This window comes from Bufo gargarizans, chromosome 3 (genome assembly GCF_014858855.1).
Source record: "Bufo gargarizans isolate SCDJY-AF-19 chromosome 3, ASM1485885v1, whole genome shotgun sequence".
NCBI lineage: Eukaryota > Metazoa > Chordata > Amphibia > Anura > Bufonidae > Bufo > Bufo gargarizans.
In genome coordinates, this window is record NC_058082.1 from 302,851,115 (window position 1) to 302,874,046 (window position 22,932).

Consider the following 22,932-nt stretch of genomic DNA (forward strand, 5'->3'; position numbering starts at 1 on the left):
CTCAAACTGTATCTCCACCACTGAACATTATTTTGAAGATTATATGTAGATCAGTTCTGTATATAAAGTTAAGTGCTTCTGTAAATACACTGCATTAACCTCTTAAAAGGGGTTGTTTTGTTTTCTACGCAGCATAAGTTTCATAGTTAAAGGCACAATTTCATTTCAGGGTACCCATAACCTTTGGGGGGGGGGGGGGGGGGGGGAATAAACTGCAATTTTTATTTAATTTTTCATTTTCAAATTCTGCACCATTTACTCTGAGGCATAAATAACTTTCATTATGCAGGTCAGTATGTGTAGAGATGCACCAATTACTTATGATTTACTACTTCTGCACAATAGAAACACTTAATGCATTTTAATGTGGAAAAGGTTTACCTTTTTTTTTATTATGAAACAAACATTGTATACATTTTTGTTTCTACATTAACAAAAAAAAAAACTCTTGGTGTACACTTTGATTGCTAGTATAATACATTGCAATGCATAAGTACTGCAGTGTATTATGTCAGTTAAGAAATACAGAGAGGTATCCTGAGGCTGTGTCTCTGGAGCATGGCTAAGTACTAAGAAGGCAGTTACAGAGGACGCCAGGGGGCAATGGATTTGTCAGTTACCTTGCTGAACTCCTGATATGCCGTAGTCTGAGTTATCGCCAGTCTCGACCACAAGCCGAGGATAAGCATTATATTTAAAAAGTCACCTTTCTGTGCCGATTTTTTCCATATATACACATGTTGTAAAATTATGTCAATGGGCGACAAAGAGAATTAAAAACATATCTAAAAAGAAATTTTATTGCTGTGCAGTGCAAAGATTTCACATGCATTCAATGCAGACTAGCACAATACTTAAAAAAAAAAAAAAAAAAAAAAAAAAAATATATATACACATTTATAACATTCAAACCCCTGTTCACATTTACCAATTTGAATCACAAACATGAACAGAATAGGAAGCCAAAAAGGTTATAATAAATTGCCCTTCCTTCCATTAAATCTTTACAAAAAGGCAGAATTGAAAAAGACAAAAACAAGGAAAAACTAGGAAAAGGTACAAACGAAATGCAGGGGCATATTCTGTTAATATATTTTAGCAGAGGGAGATAAACACTCTAGCCCTTCCAGGAGGGGATGCCATGTGGGACCCCAATGGCATTTTGAAATTGTTGCTCAAGTGTGTTTATTGTACAGTGTGAACAAGACGACTGCTAAAAAATACACAACGCAAACAAGTGCATTGGGCTTCTCAAGTTCTTTGTTGCGGGGCTGCTGGGTACAACGGTCCACCTTTCTTGTTGAGCACTACAGTGATTTTCAGGTCTTACTATGTGCACAAATATCCCGTAGGAGTAAATGTTCCACCTTATTAGGAATGGAGCATAAACTGCAAAACTCCTTTCCACTTAATGTGCTGAAGTCAAAGCATGCAGCAGTCTATCCGTGTGTGTGTGAATGCCTGTGCTCAGTATCCCATTGCCCCTTTCATTTCCTGGTCTTTCCATCAGTCTCCAGTGACCTGTGTAGCTTGTCCATCATTTCCCTGACCGCTCGACTGGATGAACAAGGGCTGTGCGATATCCTGGCCAGCAGGCATGGTAACTTGCTGGATCTGATATAATTGCTGAAAAACAGGAAATGGACATTACACAAAGCCATAACTGGGAGAGAACGGTTGTTTTAAGACATTTAGAAATTCCGTTCTGGACTTTACCTGTCCATCAGTGAACTGGCTGAATTGCTGTTGACCTTGCTGCACTTCTGCTTGTGTTAACTAAAATAAAAGTATCTGTAAGTAACATATTTCTTAGGTATATACTGTACTAATACCTCTTAGCACTGATTCTGTATCTCCCATGATTAAAATATAAGAAACAGAAAAATTTTCACGAGTGCATTTGCCAGCAGTATTAACCCCCATTAAAACCAAACATCTGGTCCGATCGTGTTGATCCTGCTTACTCAAAGGATACCTTATTTATGGTTCTACATGGCCCTGTTAGTGAAAAATGTATTAATATGCAAATGGGACAATTTGAGCACCAAGCGGCTGGACTGAGCCCCCAGAGCACCACCAGGCAGCTCCGGCCACTCCCCTCTTAATTGTTAGGGGCAAACCCTTCACCTGGTCCTGTATTCTTGTGCCTGTGCCGTTGTTTCGGGTATCAGCGCCCGTGCAAAGGATCTGCTGCTGTTTCCCAAGCAGTGAACACCATGAAGTGGAGGCCGCAGCTTCAGAAAGAGTTGAGCAAAGATCTGCTTGACTCCTTCACCCAAAGCAGCCACTTGTGGGTCTATACTGATGTCACTGACATACATGCCGATAACCAGAATAGCAAAAGCACAAGAATACAGGGCCAGGAGGGGATGTCTGGTTCTGTCAATCAAGGGGAAGGGGGCAAGTGGTCAGAGCTGCAGGTTGGCAATAGGGTGCTTCAAGGGCTCAGGCCAGCCCCTTGTTTCTCCAATGCTCTTACATGCATATAAATAAAAAAATCTTAGTTTCTTGGGAACAGTGCCAACAAAACAAAATATAAGTCGGGTATAGTTTGAATCAGCAGGATCAAACCTACTAGGCGGAATGCCTGGCTTAATAAAGTTGATCCTGCTGACAGATGCACTAAGCAAATAAAATGTCGGTTGGTGGTGGTGACTGCATGTGTGTCACCACCACCAGATGTACATAAATATATTGGTGCAGGTTCAGTAATGGATATAGGTATAAACCATACAAAAAACATGTATGATATACTAAGCCAAAAGTGCATACACTAAGTGCCAGAGATAAAACACCAGGGTACACACACCACACTTGAGGCATGTTTTGCCAACAGGAAATCCTGTACCCACCCCCCACACACCCATTTTTTTGGAACATCCATAACATGCCAAAGAGCTGTTTTTAAAAGAAAAAACGTGTACATACTTTAAACAGATTGAGTCATCTGGCTCCACAAGCCGTAACAGATGAGATCACCAAGAGGTAAAGGCAGTGGCCTACAACCTGGTAGTTATATATGCTTAAAAGGGAAAGTCTACCTGGGAGCCAAAAGCACTGACTGTCCCTCTGGAAACATATATCCTCCATATTTCTTGCCTTACTAAGGCTCCATTCACAGATCCGCAATTCCGTTACGCATTTTGCGGAACGGAATTGCGGACCCATTCATTTCTATGTGAATTGCGGGTCCGCAATTCAGATCTCGAAAAAACAGAACATGTCCTATTCTTGTCCGCAATTGCGGAAAAGAATAGGCATTTTCTATTAAGTGCCGGCGATGTGCGGTCCGCAAAATGCGGAACGCACATTGCTGGTGTCTGTGTTTTGCGGATCCGTAAAAAACACACGGATGTGTGAATGGACCCTAAATCTGATGCAGTGTTATTCTAATCAACAGCATTATATAGGAATAATGCCGACAAAAAGCCTTGTCACAGTTATACGTGAAATAACAATCTTACCTGCTGCCCATTGGCTGTTAAGGTCTGAATCTGTCCCTGCACAACCTGCGTTCCAGACACTGGCTGAGCAAGACGAATGTACTGAAGCTGCCCCGTGTTGAGCTGCACCTACAGGAAAGCAGGGAATGCCATCAAAAGCAAACAAGCATGAGAGGCAATACAGATTCTCTGTCTAGTCCAATGGCCTGAGCATGCATGCTCCATCTGTAATGTTCTCCCATGTTCAAAAACAAGTAAAAAAAAAAAATCACATATAAATAAACGAAACAAACAGTCAATGGTCAAATTCCCTAGTAATCACAGGATCTCAGCTAATGCACAACACGTGTATTAGTAGAGGTGGAAGCACTGAGATCTTGCATCCCTGGCAAGGTATGACGACTCTGATAAGGATATACTAACATTAAAGAGAACCTGGCATATTGAACATGGTGTCTGACTTGCAGGCAGATTATTATAGAGCAGGAGGAGCTGAGCAGATTAGTGTTAGGTGTGTGGGAACAGACACAATAAAACTTGTATTTTACACATTTAGATTCTACTCATTCTGGACTTAGGATCGCCTCCCTGACTTTATTCAGTGATTGACTGCTCTCTCTGTATACACAGTCATACAGGGAAGGTTGTCAATCACTGATTCGACCATCTCCTCCACTTCAAATACCAGAATGAGCAGGAATTTAAAGATTGTAATATTGATGACCTACCCCCAGGATAGGTCATCAGTATCTGACCGGTGGGGATCCGACACCTGAGACTTGTGCTGACTAGCTGCTCGAGGCGGCAGTGCTTGCAGTAACGCTGCGGCCTTCTTGCTGCTTTCCCTAGGCCAGTGACGACACGTTCATCTGTCATGTGGCCTTGGTGCAGCTAATCCCCACAGAAGTGAATGGGGCTGAGCTGCGATACTAAGCACAGCTGCTATACTATGTACGGAGCTTTGCTTGGTGAGCATGGAGAAGGCCGCAGCTCTCACAGGAGCATCAGTCCCACCAATCAGATACTGGTAGCCTACCAAGAGGATAGGTCATCAGTATAAAAATTTCAGAAAACCAGTTTTAAAATTAATAAAATACACATTTTACTGAATCTTTTACCATAAAACGATATATCAATCTGCTGAGCTCCTCTTGCTATATTATATACTCCCTGCAGCTCACAGCCCATGTTCAATTTGTCATGTACATGTCCAAAGAAGTATGGTAGTTTATGGAGAAATGCAAAGGAACTCGAGCCCCTGAATCTCTTTATTAGAAAATCGCTTGAAATCCAGTACAGGAAACCTTTATAGTTGACGCTTGTCAGCTGAAAGTATGTGAAATAAATCTGGCAATGTTATGTCGCTCGCCAGTTCCTGTCATACTGTTAGAAGCGTATCTATGGGCGAATTGGTTCGGGCCAAACAACAATGTCTAGCTGTCAATGCTTGAGATCACGGGGATATCCCGGCTGAATGTTCAAACATGCCTCACATACTGTGATTAAGAACAGATTGGACCTGATCTGTCCCAAATTAGACTCCGATTCAGGCTCAAATAAAAAACATTCCCCTATACCGTTTGGAATTTTCTTCCATCTGTAAACATATTCACAAATAGCTATCTGTAGTCCATCAGGATCCGGATCTGTCTTTTCTATAGGATACAAGTGTGTCCAGGAGGGCTCCTACACTTGGACAATTAAGATCTCCTAGTTTGAGCCCATCATCTAGGAGGTCCCAATTTCATCATGGCTTTCCCCGAGGGGAACCTATAGTTGCAGGCGTTGTTCTGTTATTAAGGTTTCACACTCTTGTACCACAGGCAGGAGTTGTAGATTGGATTACTTGCACATCTTGCAATCTACAATACATGCGTCGCCTGCACTACATGTACCTTGAAGACATGGATCAGATGGCATATTTTTGATGCATTTAAAGACCAGCCTATTTTGACCTGCAGTATCTTTATATTTTTTGCAGGTTCACGATAAAAACATTTCTAGCATGTCTCTTGGCCATCTAGGGGAGCTGATCAGAGAACGTTCAGAGACTTTTTGGCCTTTTCTGTTGAGGATATGTGCCCCCTTGGTCTGAATGGAAATAGAGATTTCATCTTGCACTACTATGCTGTTCCTTATTTATTTCAGGGGTTTTGCCTTTGATTGTACCCAGTCATGTGCTACTCTGAAGGGCCATCATTGGTTCTTGGCACCTTTTAGTACCCATTTGTTCACCATGTATTTTTGGTCTATACCGTTAGCCGAAAAGTGATTTGCCAATTAAGACTCGGAGATTCAGATGTTGGGGTTCTTTTGCATTTGTCCATCTACAGCGTTTCCTGCAGGTCCGTGCATCCTCTGGTAGTCGCTGAGCTGGCTTCTACTTTTTCTTTTTGGTAGTTTACGGTTACACAAGTCAACACTTCATGTAGCATTACAGAACGTATAACAGAAAACCAGGGAATTAAGTACCTACCGTTGTTCCTAAGAGAAAATTAGCATCTAGTCCTCACCTAGGTATGGAATTACTTACATTTCGTATAAACCACATGCAAAGCATTAGCTAGTTTGAATACAGGAGATCTGAAAACAATGCAACTAACCAGGCAAATAAATTATGAGGAAAGCAAGTCGCTAGTTGTCATACATACAGGAATCTGCTGGATCTCTCCGGTATTGGTGATTATTTGCTGCATAACTTGCATAGTTTGTCCACTCTGACCTTGCTGGTTCTGACCTTGTGGTTGAGCCTGGAGAATTTGCACTTGCTGACCTTCTCCCACCTGCATTGTTACGGGTGCATTCTGTTCAGGAAACACACAAATGGCAGATGAGAACACATTATTCAACCCTGCAAGCATATACCAGGGCTGTCCGCAAAAATGCAGATCCATTTTTTTTTTGCGGATTAGATGCGGACCCATTCACTTCTATGGGGCCCTTTTGTTCCATTCCACGGCTTAGCAAAACAAATGATACATGTCCTATACTAGTCAGTGAAAATCAAGACCTGGCCCAATTGAAGTTTACGGGTCCGCAAAAAAACGGAATGCAATCCGTTTTTTTGCAGACATGCTGAACTGTCCGCATAAAAATGGATCCGCATTTTTTAGGAAAGCATATGTCAGTCTGAATGAGCCTTTATAGATATAATATTAACTAAGGGGGGGAATGGGGGGGTTGTAAACTCCTAGTGAAGGAACCCTCACATTCCCTTTGAAAAATGCAACCATGGACCTGATGGGGACATAAAAGGCAATTATTCTCTTTTTCCTTTGAACTAATTTTTGGAAGTTTTCTCCACAAACATTGCTTTAACTCCTGGATCATCATAACCACACTCTTCTCAGCTATTTTGTGCACTTGGTGGTTTAAAAGCTGAAATCTGCAGAGCTTCCAAAATAATTTTTGCAACGTTTTTTTTTTTTTTTACGTGACTCTTAGGGCCCTTGCACACGACTGTATGCCCTCCGAGACATACAGTCCATGAGCAGGCCACATGTCCCGGAGTGGCATTGATTGGGAGCACACAGCATCAAAGATTACAATGATGCTGTGCACGTCAGGCCGCCCCCGGTGCTATTGTTCTGCAGTCATATGATTTTATGAGTGCAGGACAACAGCATCACGGGCGGCCTGACGTGCACAGCATCATTGTAATCTTTGATGTGCCGTGCAGTCCCGATCAATGCCACTCCGGGACATGTGGCCTGCTCACAGACTGTATGTCTCAGAGGGCATACGGTCGTGTGCAAGGGCCCTTAGGATGTTTTTATACTTTTGTGTGTGTGTTTTTTTTATTTGTTTATTATTAGTTTTATTAGGTAGGGCTACATTCACATCAGTGTTGGAGGCAGTTAGGAACCTCGTCGCAGAACCTGTCAAAGCTGAACATCATAACACAGCATTCTGAACTACTACTGGTAAAATGGCACACTCCCTAAGGCTCCATTCACACGTCCGCAATGTGTTTTGCGGATACACGGAGCCACGGATCCGCAAAACACGGAAAGCGGCAATGTGCGTTCCGCATTTTGCGGACCGCACATTGCCGGCACTAATAGAATATGCCTGTTCTTGTCCGCAATTGCGGACAAGAATAGGACATGTTCTATTTTTTTGCGGAAACGGAAGCACGGATGCGTAAGAGCGGATCCGCAAATGTGGATGCGGACAGCACATTTCGGCCCCATTGAAAATGAATGGGTCTGCACCCGTTCCGAAAAATTGCGGAACGGATGCGGATCCATTTTGCAGACGTGTGAATGGACCCTAAAAGAAAGCAGCTGGACCCCCTTAAAGTCAAAACAGTCTGTCTGACCCGTTAGTTTCAGCTATGTTCTGAATATGGCACTTCAGTTATTTTCGTGGTTCGGCTTCTATAACAGCAAAAAAGAAACACTGGAGTGAATCCAGCTAAAGTAAAGTGAAAAAACAAATTTTTACTTCAAATATTCAACTGGACAAAGTACTAAACTTGATTCCCTATGCTGCTTCGGGTGCTCTGCTACACAGTATAAGGGCTCAGACACACAAACGTATTTTCTTTCGGTGTCCGTTCCGTTTTGTTTGCAGACAGTATACAGAACTATTCATTTCAATAGGTCCACAAAACCACAAAAAAAAAAAAAAAAAGTGTGCATTCCGTTTCCATATGTCCGTTCTGCAAAAAAATAGAACATGTCCTATTATTGTCCGCATTACAGGCATTATTAGGGGCCAGCTGTTCTGTTCTGCAAAGAACGGAACGCACACTGACGTCATCCGTGTTTTTTGCGGACCGCAAAATACATATGATCGTATGCATAAGGCCTAATCGGTGTAGGTAGCAGCAGTCTGGGTTGATATGGGCAGTGTTTTTCCCCCTTTATTTATATTGTATTTTTAGATTTTTTCCACTGTAACTGGGCCCCCTACGGGGGGCATTCAGGGATAACATGTCTGCCAGGTCCAAATAAAGCAGCGGTATTGTCATTGCCTCTTTTCACCACCTAACACTCATTGACGGCCGGGAATAAATTACTTTTTATCTAATGCCTGCCTCTGTAAAACAGAAAATTCATACTTACCTGCTTCCTGCTGCTACAGGGTATCTATGTTCCGGCCCCTGGACTGTTTACATCTAGCAACACATGGGCATGGCCACATGCTCTGCTACCAATGACTGGCTTCAGCAGTGACAGGTACACAATAAGCTAGTCACCAATGAAGCATGTAACCATGGCCATGCCGTGCCGGATGTCATAACTGCGGGACCAGATCATGGCCACAACGTTTACGGATACAGGTTGCGAGCATTAGTTATTCCCAGAAAACCCCTTTAACCTCTTCAGGACACATGACGTACCGGTACGTCATGTGTTGTCCCGATCACTGCCGTCCGGCTGGCAGTGATCGGAACAACGTGCCTGCACAAATCATTGAGCAGGCACCTAGGCTAAATGCGCGGGGGGGTCCCGTGACCCCCCCCATGTTGGCGATCGCAACAAACCACAGGTCAATTCAGACTTGCGGTTTAATGCGCTTTTTGCCGTTTCTGATCCCCGCGGTCCACATTGCTGGCACCCTGGTATAAACGGCTGACATCGTTGATGCGATGTCAGCCGTTTAACCCTTTCCATACAGCGGTCCGTACGGACCGCTGTATGGAAAAGGTTAACAGCGCAGGGAGCTCCCTCCCTCTCCGATAGGGGGGCTGCTGTGCCTTTGCAGCCCCCCGATGGGAGAGGGAGAGAGCCCCCAGACAGCCCCCCGAAGCCCCGTCCTCACCCTTCCCCGTCTGCGAAGTTGTGGCAGACGGGGAAGGTTCCCATGGCAACAGGACGCCTGCTCAGGTGTCCTGCTGTCCATGGTGCTGAACAGATCTGTGCTGAAAGCATAGATCTGTTCAGTGTAAGTAAAATACAGTGCAGTACCCTATATAGAGTACAGTACTGTATTATACAGACATCAGACCCACTGGATCTTCAAGAACCAAGTGGGTCTGGGTAAAGTAAAAAAAAAAAAGTGAAAAAAAAGTAAAAATCAAAAAACACATTTATCACTGATTAAAAATGAAAAAAATTCAATTCCCTACACATGTTTGGTATCGCCGCGTCCGTAACGACCTGATCTATAAAACGGTCATGTTACTTTACCCGAACAGTGAACGCCAGAAAAATAAAAAATTAAAAACTATGATGAAATTGAAATTTTGCCCACCTTACTTCCCAAAAAAGGTAATAAAAGTGATCAAAAAAGTCGCATGTACGCCAAAATTGTAACAATCAAACCGTCATCTCATCCCGCAAAAAATGAGACCCTGCTTAAGATAATCGCCCAAAAACTGAAAAAACTATGGCTCTTAGACTATGGAAACACTAAAACATCATTTTTTTGTTTCAAAAATGAAATCATTGTGTAAAACTTACATAAATTAAAAAAAAGTATACATATTAGGTATTGCCGCGTCCGTATGGACCGGCTCTATAAAAATATCACATGAGCTAACCCCTCAGGTGACCACCGTAAAAAAATAAAAATAAAAAAGGTGCAAAAAAGCAATTTTTGGTCATCTTACGTCACAAAAAGTGCAATAGCAAGCGATCAAAAAATCATATGCACCCCAAAATAGTGCCAATCAAACAGTCATCTCATCCCGCAAAAAATGAGACCCTACTTAAGATAATCGCCCAAAAACTGAAACAACTATGGCTCTTAGACTATGGAGAAACTAAAACTTTTTTTGTTTTAAAAATGAAATCATTGTGTAAAACGTACATAAATAAAAAAAAATTGTATACATATTATGTATCGCCGCGTCCGTGACAACCTGCTCTATAAAATTACCACATGATCTAACCTGTCAGATGAATGTTGTAAATAACAAAAAAAAAAAAAAAAAAAAAAAAATGTGCCAAAAAGGTATTTCTTGTTACCTTGCCGCACAAAAAGTGTAATAACTAGTACCAACAAAACTGCCACCCTATCCCGTAGTTTCTAAAATGGGGTCACTTTTTTTTTAGAGTTTCTACTCTAGGGGTGCATCAGGGGGGCTTCAAATGGGACATGGTGTCAAAAAAAACAGTCCGGCAAAATCCAGCCTTCCAAAAACCGTATGGCATTCCTTTCCTTCTGCGCCCTGGCGTGTGCCCGTACAGCAGTTTACGACCACATATGGAGTGTTTCTGTAAACTACAGAATTAGGGCCATAAATAATGAGTTTTGTTTGGCTGTTAACCCTTTCTTTGTAACTGGAAAAAAAATATTAAAATGGAAAATCTGCCAAAAAAGTGAAATTTGGAAATTGTATCTCTATTTTCCATTAAATCTTGTGCAACACCTAAAGGGTTAAAAATGTATGTAAAATCAGTTTTGAATACCTTGAGGGGTGTAGTTTCTTAGATGGGGTCACTTTTATGGAGTTTCTACTCTAGGGGTGCATCAGGGGGGCTTCAAATGGGACATGGTGTCAAAAAAACAGCCCAGCAAAATCTGGCTTCCAAAAACCAAACGGCGCACCTTTCACTCTACGCCCCGCTGTGTGGCCGTACAGTAGTTTACGGCCACATATGGGGTGTTTCTGTAAACGGCAGAGTCAGGGCAATAAAGATACAGTCTTGTTTGGCTGTTAACCCTTGCTTTGTTAGTGGAAAAAATGGGTTAAAATGGAAAATAAGGCAAAAAAATTAAATTTTCAAATTTCATCCCCATTTGCCAATAACTCTTGTGCAACACCTAAAGGGTTAACTACGTATGTAAAATCAGTTTTGAATACCTTGAGGGGTGTAGTTTCTTAGATGGGGTCATTTTTGGGAGGTTTCTATTATCTAAGCCTCACAATATGACTTCAAACCTGAACTGGTCCATAAAAAGTGGGATTTTGAAGATTTCTGAAAATTTCTAAATTTGCTTCTAAACTTCTAAGCCTTGTAACATCCCCAAAAAATAAAATATCATTCCCAAAATGCTACAAACATGAAGTAGACATATGGGGAATGTAAAATCATCACAATTTTTGGGGGTATTACTATGTATTACAGAAGTAGAGAAACTGAAACTTTGAAATTTGCAAATTTTTGAAATTTTTTGGTAAATTAGGTATTATTTTGTGCAAAAAAAATAATTTTTTTGACTTCATTTTACCAGTGTCATGAAGTACAATATGTGACGAAAAAACAATCTCAGAACGGCCTGAATAAGTCAAAGCGTTTTAACGTTATCAGCACTTAAAGTGACACTGGTCAGATTTGCAAAAAATGGCCTGGTCCTAAGGTGTAAAAAGGCTGTGTCCCTAAGGGGTTAAAAGCAGTCATGCCAAGAGACGTGGCTGGAGACTTAGAAGAACCTTCACCATCAGCGTTCAAAAGATAGCCTAAATGTCTCACTTCTAACACCTTACCAATACAAAAAGAAGTGTAACAGAAGAAGCAAATATTCATCTGACCTGTCCCTGCTGCGGCTGGGCAATAATAATCTGGCCAGGCTGAAGGGTAGTTGTTGAAGTTGTAGTCTGCTGGCCTGCTGCCTGCCCCTGGACTTGCACAGCTGTTGGTTGTTGGGCCAGAGTAAAGTAGTACTGGATGGGTTCTGCTGGGGTCACTGCTTGCCGAACCTCTTCCTAATCAATACAAGAGCATAAAATAAAAGATGAATAAGCGTAAAACACTATAAAACTTTTTCACCGTAATTTAGCACACGTGTTATGATTTAGTGTACTTCATCTTACCATGAAACACCAAAATCTGCAGGCGATTCCATGCCAGGGGGGGTAAACACCCTTCTCCCAGCCGCCCCATATTCACAGCTGAGAGTGTAGGATGTTTACAAGCCCTGCACACAGGCTTAACTCCAGGAGAAGAAAGATTTCATCCGTCCTTTACCTTACCTGTCACCCGCACAGCTGGCAAACACCCAGACAAGTCTCATAAAGGTCTCCATTGTGGCTTGCCTTGTTATTCGGAAGCAAGGGGCAAGGTGTAAGAGATGCTCCCCACTAATAATTATCAGAGTCTCACCGCTGGAGGAATGTCAGACGAGTGAAAGATGCAGACAAGGTAGCTATTATGTTACAATAAAACCAAATCCGAGTTGCGGTGTAATCTCACACAGGGAAGAGCAATTACAATCAATTGTCCTCACGTATATGCCTTACATCACCAGAGTCTAAAACAAAACCAAGAGACAATTTATCTTTAGGAGCTAAATCATTTATGTGCAACGCCAACTGCGGTCACAGAATAATGCTCCTATGCAAACCCAATCTAATAGCATTAACCCTTCTTCCACTCTGCAGGTCCCATGCTAGTGCTCGGCGACAGAAATAACGTGCTGTGTGATTCTTTTCTAAATCACAGGATAGTAGGGGCCTGACCAATCACGAGAATGGAGACCCCTTGCCCCCATATGAATGAAGTGACAGGTTGAGTATTTCTGCTGCCAAACCATTCCTTCCCTACAAGGCTGCCGGACACAACCGAAGTACAGAGCTGTATTCATCTATTTCCAGCAGTCCCAGAGGATGACTGGAGCGGCAATAGACATTCACAACCTGCCACTCCCACTGACATGGGGTAAGGACCCTAGGTTTCCCGAGTAGTGTGGGTTTCTAGTAGGGATCGACCGATTATCGGATTTACCGATATTATCGGCCGATATTCAGGATTTTGAACGTTATCGGTATCGGCATTTATTTTGCCGATATTCCGATAACGTCCTGGGAACACAGATCGCGCTGCTGACAGCGCTCTCCGTGTTCCCTCAGCAGCAGCACAGGGGAGAAGGAGCAGTGTCTCCTCCCCCTGTGCTGCTGCTGCCGCTCCAGCCAATGGGAGGACAGGGGACAAGAGGAGGGGAGGAGCTATGGCCACTGCGCCACCAATGAAGCTTAATCTTACATTAATTCATATACAGGAGGCGGGAGCTGCAGGATCACATAGCCAGCTCCCGGCCTCTATGAGCTGTAGCTGCGATCTGCGGTAGTTAACTCCTCAGGTGCCGCGGATCGCAGCTACAGCTCATAGAGGTCGGGAGCCGGCTATGTGATCCTGCAGCCAGCTCCCGCCTCCTGTATATGAATAAATGTGAGATTAAGCTTCATTGGTGGCGCAGTGCGCCCCCCCAAGCCCCCCAGTATCAGACATTGGTGGCGCAGTGCGCCCCCCCTCCCCCCCCCCCCCCCAATATTAGGCCTTGGTGGCGCAGTGCGCCTCCCCCCCAAGCCCCCCCAGTATTAAGCATTGGTGGCGCAGTGCGCCCCCCCTCCCCCCCAGTATTAAACAGTGGTGCGCCCCCCCTCCCCCCCACCCCAGTCGCAGTGCGCCCCCCACAGGATTCCCTCTCCCCTGCTCCTCCGATCGGAGCCCCAGCAGTGTAATGCTGGGGCTCCAATCGGTTACCATGGCAGCCAGGACGCTATTGAAGCCCTGGCTGTCATGGTAAGCTCCATGCTGCTGTGTGCACAAAGCACACAGCAGCAGGGACAGTGTGAGCTCCTATTCACCCTGATAGAGCTCTATCAGGGTGAATAGGACAAGGGTTCTAGTCCCTAAGGGGGCTAAAAGTTAGTTAAAAAAAAAAGTAATAAAAATAAAAACACCAAAATATTAAATATAAATGAAAAAGAAAGATTTACAAAAAAAATAAAAATACACATTAACAATAAACATTAATTTTCAGCAGATTTGTGGGAATTTTAATTTTTTTTTCAAAAATGAAAATTCCCAGAATATCGGTATAAATTATCGGCTATCGGCCTGAAAGTTCACAAATTATCGGTATCGGTATCGGCCCTAAAAAATCAATATCGGTCGATCCCTAGTTTCTAGTGCTAGGTAGCTATCCCATCTTGTACTCCATTCACCCACCACTGCGATTTACTTGTCCCCCAGCGTCTTTGAATTTCCCCATTTCGCTCATACTAAACCCACCAGTGTCACAGACAGCACATTACCCGAAGAGATGTAGTCTGGAGGAAACCAGAGCACCCTAACAAAGGTGCAAACTGCCACAGAAGACAGTGTAGATGAATGCTAATTACAAAATACAGCATGTAATCATTTTTGACATTCCCCAACTAAAGTTATTTTCCCTTAAAGGGGTTGGCCTACCTGGGATATTGGTGGCATATAATATGCAACAAGTGTTCGATAAATGCTGGTTTCAACTCTGGGGTCGGCTCCTATCTAGAGGACGGGCACCCAATGTGAAGGAGGCGCATTTGATCACTATTTCAATAATAGCCGCACAAGTGCGCTCGGGAATCAGATGCTCATGAATGAGGACTTGTCAGCATGCACTGGAGCCATAAGGTAAGCGTAAAAACACAATGTATAAAACCAGTACCAATTCTCATTATTGAGGTTGCTGAACGGTTAAGGTGCCCGCTTCATTTCACCCGTGAACCTTGGCAGAGAGTAGCAGTCAACAGCTGTAAACATCCGACTGAAAGCCTTTTCCACGGTTTCACAGCTTCCAGTCAAGGATGTTTACAGCAGCTGAGACTGCCCGTAGATAAAGCAGAGCTGGAACCAGACATGTGGCACAGTTTACAGGACAAAACAGTGGTAATCAATTTCAGGCACCAAGTCTCCCACTGCTGGCTCCATTCACAATTCTACTCTTCTTACTGTCAAGGGAATCCGCTTCTTTGGGGTTTCTTTACACACATTTTGCAAAAAAAAAAAAAAAGTTCAGGCTTATTTTATGTGGCCGTTTATATTCTGTAACACTTTGCACAGGTAATCATCTTGGCGGTTTTGAAATTAAAAACAAACAAAAAAAAAAAAACACTAAGATAAAAGCACCACCTGCCACAAAAATGGAACAAACATCAAAAACAAAAAGTGTATGTCAAACTTGTAGCCCTCCAGCTGTTGCAGAACTACTACTCCCAGGATGATGGACGTTATAGTTCTGCAACAGCTAGAGGGCCACGAGTTTGACATCCCTGATGTACACCTTTCAATATTTTGCCATAAAACTTTTTTGAACTTTTAGAGTAGATCAACGTAGGATAGATTTTGGGCGCAGGTTTCAGCACAAAGCCTCCAATTGAAAGCAGGGTGGTTTTGGTGCAGATATGTCACAGTTCATGCCTCCTAGAAGTTTATTTTTGCCACGCAGTTTTTAAGACCATGCCAACAATGGTCCATTCTTAGCGTGGTTACCCCTCACAAAGCTACAGAGGGAGCTTGCTTGTGGTTTAGCTCCATTCAATGAAGCTAAACCTAGTGCTTGACCGCTTGAAACCCCACAGCAGAAATAGCAACCTAGCACTGCGGTTTATGTCGTGGGGTGCGCAGAGGATTTTGTCGCTGTCAAAATCCTCTTTGTGAACCTACTCTAAACAAAAAAACAAAATCAGCAGGAAATTTTTACTTCAAAACAGGTTTGAATATCAATAGCCTTGGTGTAGTCTGCATGCACCGTACAGCGTCACCATCTGTAGAAAACGTACCTGCCGTTTTGGAGGCTTTAACTCGTCCCTAGGAACAATGTCAATTAGGAAATCGAACTGGTCAAATTTTGTGATCGCCATCGCAATGTCGTTCCTCTAAGAAGATAAACAGAAAATATATTCTTAGTAGTAGTTCAAGGCCTGAATGGAAATACAAGAATAAAAAGGGTTTAACTACTATCAGATAAGTATGCAAACTGTCTACTTGAAGAACGTATGATGTCAATCACTATGCAGCCATCCATTCACTTGTGCCATACCGCAGTCTACACTAGAGGTACACATGCGGTACATCTGGCTCCACTTCCCCAGAACAGCAGATAAACACTAAGCATGTGACAATTTCATCCTCCAGAGTAGACACATGCAGTTTTTATTCCCACTGTTGGCGAAGCAGCGGCACTGCACGCGCGCCGACAATAAGCCGAGGCAGAGGCACTGCACGCGCGCCGACAATAAGCCGAGGCAGAGGCACTGCACGCGCGCCGACAATAAGCCGAGGCAGAGGCACTGCACGCGCGCCGACAATATAGCCCAAGATGCAAGTGCAAATTTACTTGATGATATGCCTGGAACTGTCAATCAGGGGGATGGGGACGTGGGAAGAGGTGCAGAAGCTCTGGTTCGCCCCTCTGTGCACTGAAGATCTAATTTACATGTCACTAAAAATTGATACATCTTGAGAATGGTGCAACGAAGACACAGAAAATAAGGTATAATGCTACTCACTAGGATCAACCCTACCAGGCACTGGGCCTGATTTAATTAGGTTGATCATGATGACAAGTGCTCTTTAAAAGCGTTGTCTGGCTGTTCCCTGACTGGTCTCTTCTTCCGTGTGCCTCATGACAATCACTGGCTGAGCAGGCATTTCTCATGTGTCAGGAGGGAACAAAAAGCAGAGAGCCGTGTCTGGTGCTGCAGCTCTGTCCCATTCACATAAGACTGAGCTACAATACCAAATGTACAGTACTGTTCCTGATAAATAATGAAGGGGATGCTCCTCTTACCAGCATGCCACAGCTGATCGGTAGGTATACCGGGGTAAATCACCCTTCAGTCTAATCCTGATGATAGGCCACCAACGTCAAACTCTTCCCATAATAGCAAATCCCCACCATTACCTGCAATGTCCTCCTTTTGTTGTCTTCTGTGTGAATCCAGGCACGCAGGGTCAACTCTGTTATAAAAATCTGAGCAGCTTTGGCAAACAGAACTGGGGCTTCAGCGCTGATCATCTAAATCACAAATGAACATAGTTAAAGTCTAAAACAGAATAAAGGCCATTTTAGGCTAATTTCACATCTGCGTTTTTTACTTCAGGTTTTAAGATCTGGCAGAGGATGTCAAAACCTTAATTAAAAGGAACCGTTCCATTCAATACATCCTGATGGCTCCATTTCGGCTGAACCAGGCTGTATTAAATGAAAATTAAACAACCCCGATCGGGCATGTAAATCACTGTAAGTCATAGCCAAGAGTGATCCGTCTCGAAAATATCATTGTAAGTCAATGTGGGATGGATCCACTTTCTTTAGTGTCAGAGAAAATGGATCCGTCTGCATTGACCTACATTGTGAGTCATGCTCCGCATCCCAGGACGCATTCAAAAACGCTGCTTTGTCGGCAGCACATGGCCCTGTCAGATTTCTCCAGTTTTCTCTTGGTGATACTGTGCCCCCATGCCAATCAGTTGTTCGGGGGGTAACTACAGTGCCGTCCACTGAGCAGAGGACAGAGCTGGTTACTACAGTGGTGCTCCCATTCACACTTCAGTAGGAGGAGACCTGCAGTAACCAGCTCTGTCCACCACACAGTGGATGGCGCTGTAGCTCCAGCACCAGAGATGGTGCAGAACAGCCGATGTGTCAGACCCCGGTAAGGCTAGGTCTACACGACGACATTTGTCGTGCGACAAAAAGTCGCGCGACAAATAGGGCGCAACAGTTGTCGCGCGACATTTTGTTGCACTAATGTCGCGCGACAATTTTTATAATGGCAGTCTATGGTGTCGCACTGCAACATGCGACATGTTGCGACTGCGACGCGACAGTCGCAGAAAAATCCATCTTAGATGGATTTTCTGCGACTGTCGCGTCGCAGTCGCAACATGTCGCATGTTGCAGTGCGACACCATAGACTGCCATTATAAAAATTGTCGCGCGACATTGGTGCAACAAAATGTCGCGTGACAAATGTCGTCGTGTAGACCTAGCCTAAAGCAGCTTTTGATGGCCTATACTGAGGAAAAGCAATTAACATAAAAGGACTAGAACTGCTCCGTCTCTTAGCGCGATTTAGTCTCATACTGAAAATCAAACATACATATAAAGACATCTTTTATGCATAATTGACCATCATTCCATTCAAGCAGGTTGGAAGCCCGTCAATCTAGAAGTTATCCCCTATTCAGTCGACGGGACAACATCTTTGCTATCTCAATAAGTTTAACCCTTTAATGAACAGTAAAATGTAAAAAAAAAAAAAAAAAAAATGTATTACATTTTTTTACTTATAGCCTTCCCAAAGCCATAACTTTTATTTTTCCATACCTCTATGAGGACTTTTCTGCCAGTTTTATGGGTTTTGTTTTTACAGCGTTTTGTGAATGAGGCATAAAACACCATGAGCAATGCCTGCAGGAGGTTAACAAGTCTTGTGCATGCGAGAATGAGCTAATGAGGGGGGCAAGGCTGTCTCCTTGTAAAGTTTAGCTTTCCAATAAAAGAAATAGGCTGGCACGGCTGGTGTATGTATTCAACTAAATATCAACCGACAATACTGCATAACCATGGAGTGCTGACACATTTTAAAAGGTCAAATAAAGAAATAAAGTTACATTTCACTCTCAAATTCTAAGCTCTATGCAGCCATGTTTTTTTTTTTACGATTCCAACACCGGTTACAGTGAGAATCCAAAACAACCAGCAAGTGGGGAGAGAAATATTATATATATATATATATATATATATATATATATATATATATATATATATATATATATATAATGTGCACCGAAATGAAAATTCTGGTCCGAAACCGAAAATTCAGGATGCCCTTGACCGAAAGCCGAAACCGACTTTTTGCCCAAATACTTTTAAAATACTTTTTTAAATGATATTTATAACAGTGCCATCCACAGACCCCCACCCACCCCATAACAGTGCCATCCACAGACCCCCCCACCCACCCCATAACAGTGCCATCCACAGACCCCCCCATTGCCGCTCCAGTACAGACTAGTTATAAAATGTGTACAATTAATAAGGATTCTATTCATGAGGCCCCCTATGCAGTAGAACATTCAATATAGCCACATCCTACTCACAGGGCTGTTATCTTAATGCTGCCCGGCCGGGCAGACGAGCGGCAGTGTCACGACTGACGTCACATGCCTGCGCCGCCTCCTTCATTCAGAAAGTAGGCCGGGCACATGACGTCAGTCGTGACGCTGCCGCTCGTCTGCCCGGCCGGCCAGCATTAAGATAACAGCCCTGTGAGTAGGATGTGGCTATATTGAATGTTCTACTGCAGAGGGGGCCTCATGAATAGAATCCTTATTAATTGTACACATTTTATAACTACTGGAGCTGGGGGCCGGAGCACAGTGAACGCACCGGCCCCCAGCTCCTCCCCGCTATTTTCTGCCGATATGTACCAATATCGGCCGAAATGGATTAGGCCCATTATATATATAATAAAATAAAATAAAAAGGAAGGGAATTTGTCACCAGAATACAATGCCTTGGAGGACTAGCTCAGCTGAATGTAACGATACCTTTCACTTAGCAGTCCATTGCTTAATTATAGAGAGTATAACTGTCATATTTTTTTTTATTTTTTTGAGTATTGGGTTGTGGTGATTATTATCTCCTAGGTGGCCCTATTTCAACTTTTCACTGGGTATTCAATTACCCCTTAATTCCACAGTTTTGTTCCCTCTACTGCCTACTTTTACCTGTGCTTAAAATCAGGTTGCTATGCAGGGTCTGTCCTCTGTGTTGAAGGACGGAGGACGCAGAAGCAGGCAGCGTGCAGGCTCACATTACTGACAGCCAGAGACTGTAAGTAAATTATTAAAGCCAGGTCCTCCCCAGCAGCTGATAACAGTGCCTGGGCTGTGTGCACTTCTCCCTGTCCCTGCGCTTGGCAGACGCTCCCTCACTCAGCAGACTGGAGAATGCAGAGTCGAAGCAGCGCAGACCAGGGAAGGGAGATCTGCCATCTGCTCAGTGTATAAATAAAAGCAACATGTGGTAAGAGGACCCCTTTGTGCTGCAGGAGATTAACCCTTTGGGGGGGGGGGGGGGGGGAGGCTCTGGTTACTGACACTTTTGGGGGGCTATTGTTACTGGCTAGTGAGGGCAGGCGGGATTAGCCTCAGGGTGAGGCCAGTGGCGGCCATCTTAACTGAATAGTGAAATTGCAGTTTTATGCAGACTGGTTGCTAAGGGCTGAATCTTATTAAATATGGGGTAAGTCAGTCTAATAGTAACTGATTCTGGAATATCATGTTATTTGTAACTACATATAGGAAAATTAGGGTCTAAATGTGATAGGTATCCTTTAAATCCATATGCAAATGAGCAATTAAGTGCATCGGGGGCAGGCCCAAGCCATCCTTGCTCCTCCTGCTTCCTCTGCCGGCCCTGCCCTCTCCTTGATTGACAGGGCCAGGTTCCAGCATAGTTTGTGTGGCAGTTTATATTTCTAAGGCCAAGTTCACACTTCGGTTATTTGGGCAGTTTTTTTCCCCATCAGTTAGGCCTCATGCACACGACCAGTGTGTTTTGTGGTCCGCAAAACACAGATGGCGTCCGTGTGCGTTCCTCAAATCTGCGGAATGGCACGGACAGCCTTTAATATAACTGCTTATTCTTGTCCGCAAAGCGCGAACAAGAATAGGACATGTTATATTTTTTTTTTGAAGACCACGGAACGGAGCAACGGATGTGGACAGCACACGGAGTGAAGTCCGCATCTTTTGCAGCCCCATTGAAGTGAATGCCAAAACTGCAGCTCGGATGCGGACCAACACAACGGCCGTGTGCATGAGGCCTTATTGTGAGCCAAAACTAGGTGCAGGTCAAGAACACAGAACAGGAGCCGATCTTTCCATTATACCTTATCTCTATGTAGGCCTTCACTATGAGTGAAGTTATCACAATAACTGATGGAATAACTTAATTGTGAACTCAGCCTTAGGGCCCTTGCACACGACCGTATGCCCTCTGAGACATACCGTCCGTGAGCGGGCTATATGTCCCGGAGCGGCATTAATCGTGTGCACGGGGGCGCACAGCATCATAGATTACAATAGCGGATTTTAAAAATCTCCTGGGAGAGATAGATATTTACGCTTCACAGAGCTGGAAAATTCGAGTGGCGGTGAATAACAAGTGATACATCAAAATACAGCAATTACCGCAGGAGTACAGATATCTATAAAGAGACCCAGTCTGCAGAGCAGTGAACGGAAGGACCAGGCAAGAGGCTGTACAAGGAGGACGTCCCAGACGTCAGCCTTACTTTAGATACCTGACCTCCCAAGCGATTTATCTGCTTATATCGAATTTTATACATCAAATTTGCAAATAACTTTTTCGTCACATAAGCAAGTTCCAAGACTTTCACATAACATCAGTGATAACTATTGGGAAGAAATTTAACAATCACCTTTTTAATATTGTATTATTTATGCATCATTAGGTTAAAAGCTATATTATTTGTACACACAGAAATATTTGCTCACGGATATGTTCAAACACTTTGTCGTATATTTGTTATAGAATTATTTAATTACGGATACACTGTCGAATATTTGTTATACTGATTTATTCACACTGCACATTTTTACTATACAATGGTAATTCTTATTTGACTGCAAAGAGTTGAAATTCGAAGTTAAAATAATCGCAGAATATTTAGTATCGTCGAATATTGCAATTATTATAATCACCGAATATTGTAGGGGTAAAATTTTTATTGTATATTTTTTCTTAATAAATTCAAATTATTTTAAACTGTTAGATGGTGAGTGCCTGTCTTGATAACCATTTGATTGGGTGAATCATCAAAAAGCAGAGCACCTTGACCATACTTTGGATTTGGGTGAGCCACGGTATATTTGTTATATAGATTACAATGCTGCTGTGCATGTCAAGCCGCAAGTGGGACTATTGTCCCGCACTCATAAGATCATATGAGTGCGGGACAATAGCCCTGCGGGTGGCCCAACGTGTACTCCTATGCGCACGATCAATGCTGCTCTGATACATATGGCCCCGCTCATGGACTGCATGTCTCGGAGGGCGTACTGTTGTGTGCAAGGGCCCTTAGGCTACATTCACACAAATGTATTTTGTTTCCGCGTCCGTTACGTTTTATTTTGCGGATAGGCTGCAGATTTATTCATATCAATGGGTTCGCAAAAAATGCGGACAGCACACTGTGTGCTGTGCGCATCCGTATGTCTGTTCCATAGCCCCTCAAAAAAGATGTCCAAGAATAGGACATGTACTGTTTTGCGGACAAGGATAGGCATTGTTACAATGGATTCGCAAAAAAAAAAAAAAAAAAAGCCGGATGCCATATGGGGCGCCCCGGGAGCCGCACGGATGGTAAGTATGCTGCTCCCCTGCTCCCCACTACACTTTACCATGGCTGCCGGGACTTTAGCGTCCCGGCAGCCATGGTAACCATTCAGAAAAAGCTAAACGTTGGATCCGGCAATGCGCCGAAACGACGTTTAGCTTAAGGCCGGATCCGGATCAATGCCTTTCAATGGGCATTCATTCCGGATCCGGCCTTGCGGCAAGTCTTCAGGATTTTTGGCCGGAGCAAAAAGCGCAGCATGCTGCGGTATTTTCTCCGGCCAAAAAACGTTCCGTTCCGGAACTGAAGACATCCTGATGCATCCCGAACGGATTTCACTCCATTCAGAATGCATTAGGATAATCCTGATCAGGATTCTTCCGGCATAGAGCCCCGACGACAGAACTCTATGCCGGAAGACAAGAACGCAAGTGTGAAAGAGCCCTAAGTGGAAACAAA

The 22,932-nt window shown here is 43.5% G+C and overlaps 1 protein-coding gene across 2 annotated transcripts in view; it reads right to left on the bottom strand.

The window, feature by feature from the left end:
* Positions 1 to 371: 371 nt before the first annotated feature.
* The window catches only part of NFYC (nuclear transcription factor Y subunit gamma), a 49,140-nt gene continuing 26,579 nt past the window's right edge, over positions 372 to 22,932 (bottom strand). For both annotated transcript variants that reach the window (XM_044286679.1, XM_044286680.1), the window contains exons 4-10: positions 17,004 to 17,117; positions 15,880 to 15,975; positions 11,869 to 12,042; positions 6,095 to 6,247; positions 3,465 to 3,572; positions 1,717 to 1,776; positions 372 to 1,626 (exon numbers count right to left, since the gene is read on the bottom strand). In XM_044286679.1, coding sequence (XP_044142614.1) covers positions 1,507 to 1,626; positions 1,717 to 1,776; positions 3,465 to 3,572; positions 6,095 to 6,247; positions 11,869 to 12,042; positions 15,880 to 15,975; positions 17,004 to 17,117 — 825 coding nt within the window. In that variant the 3' untranslated portion in view covers positions 372 to 1,506. The remainder of the gene's footprint in view (positions 1,627 to 1,716; positions 1,777 to 3,464; positions 3,573 to 6,094; positions 6,248 to 11,868; positions 12,043 to 15,879; positions 15,976 to 17,003; positions 17,118 to 22,932) is intronic.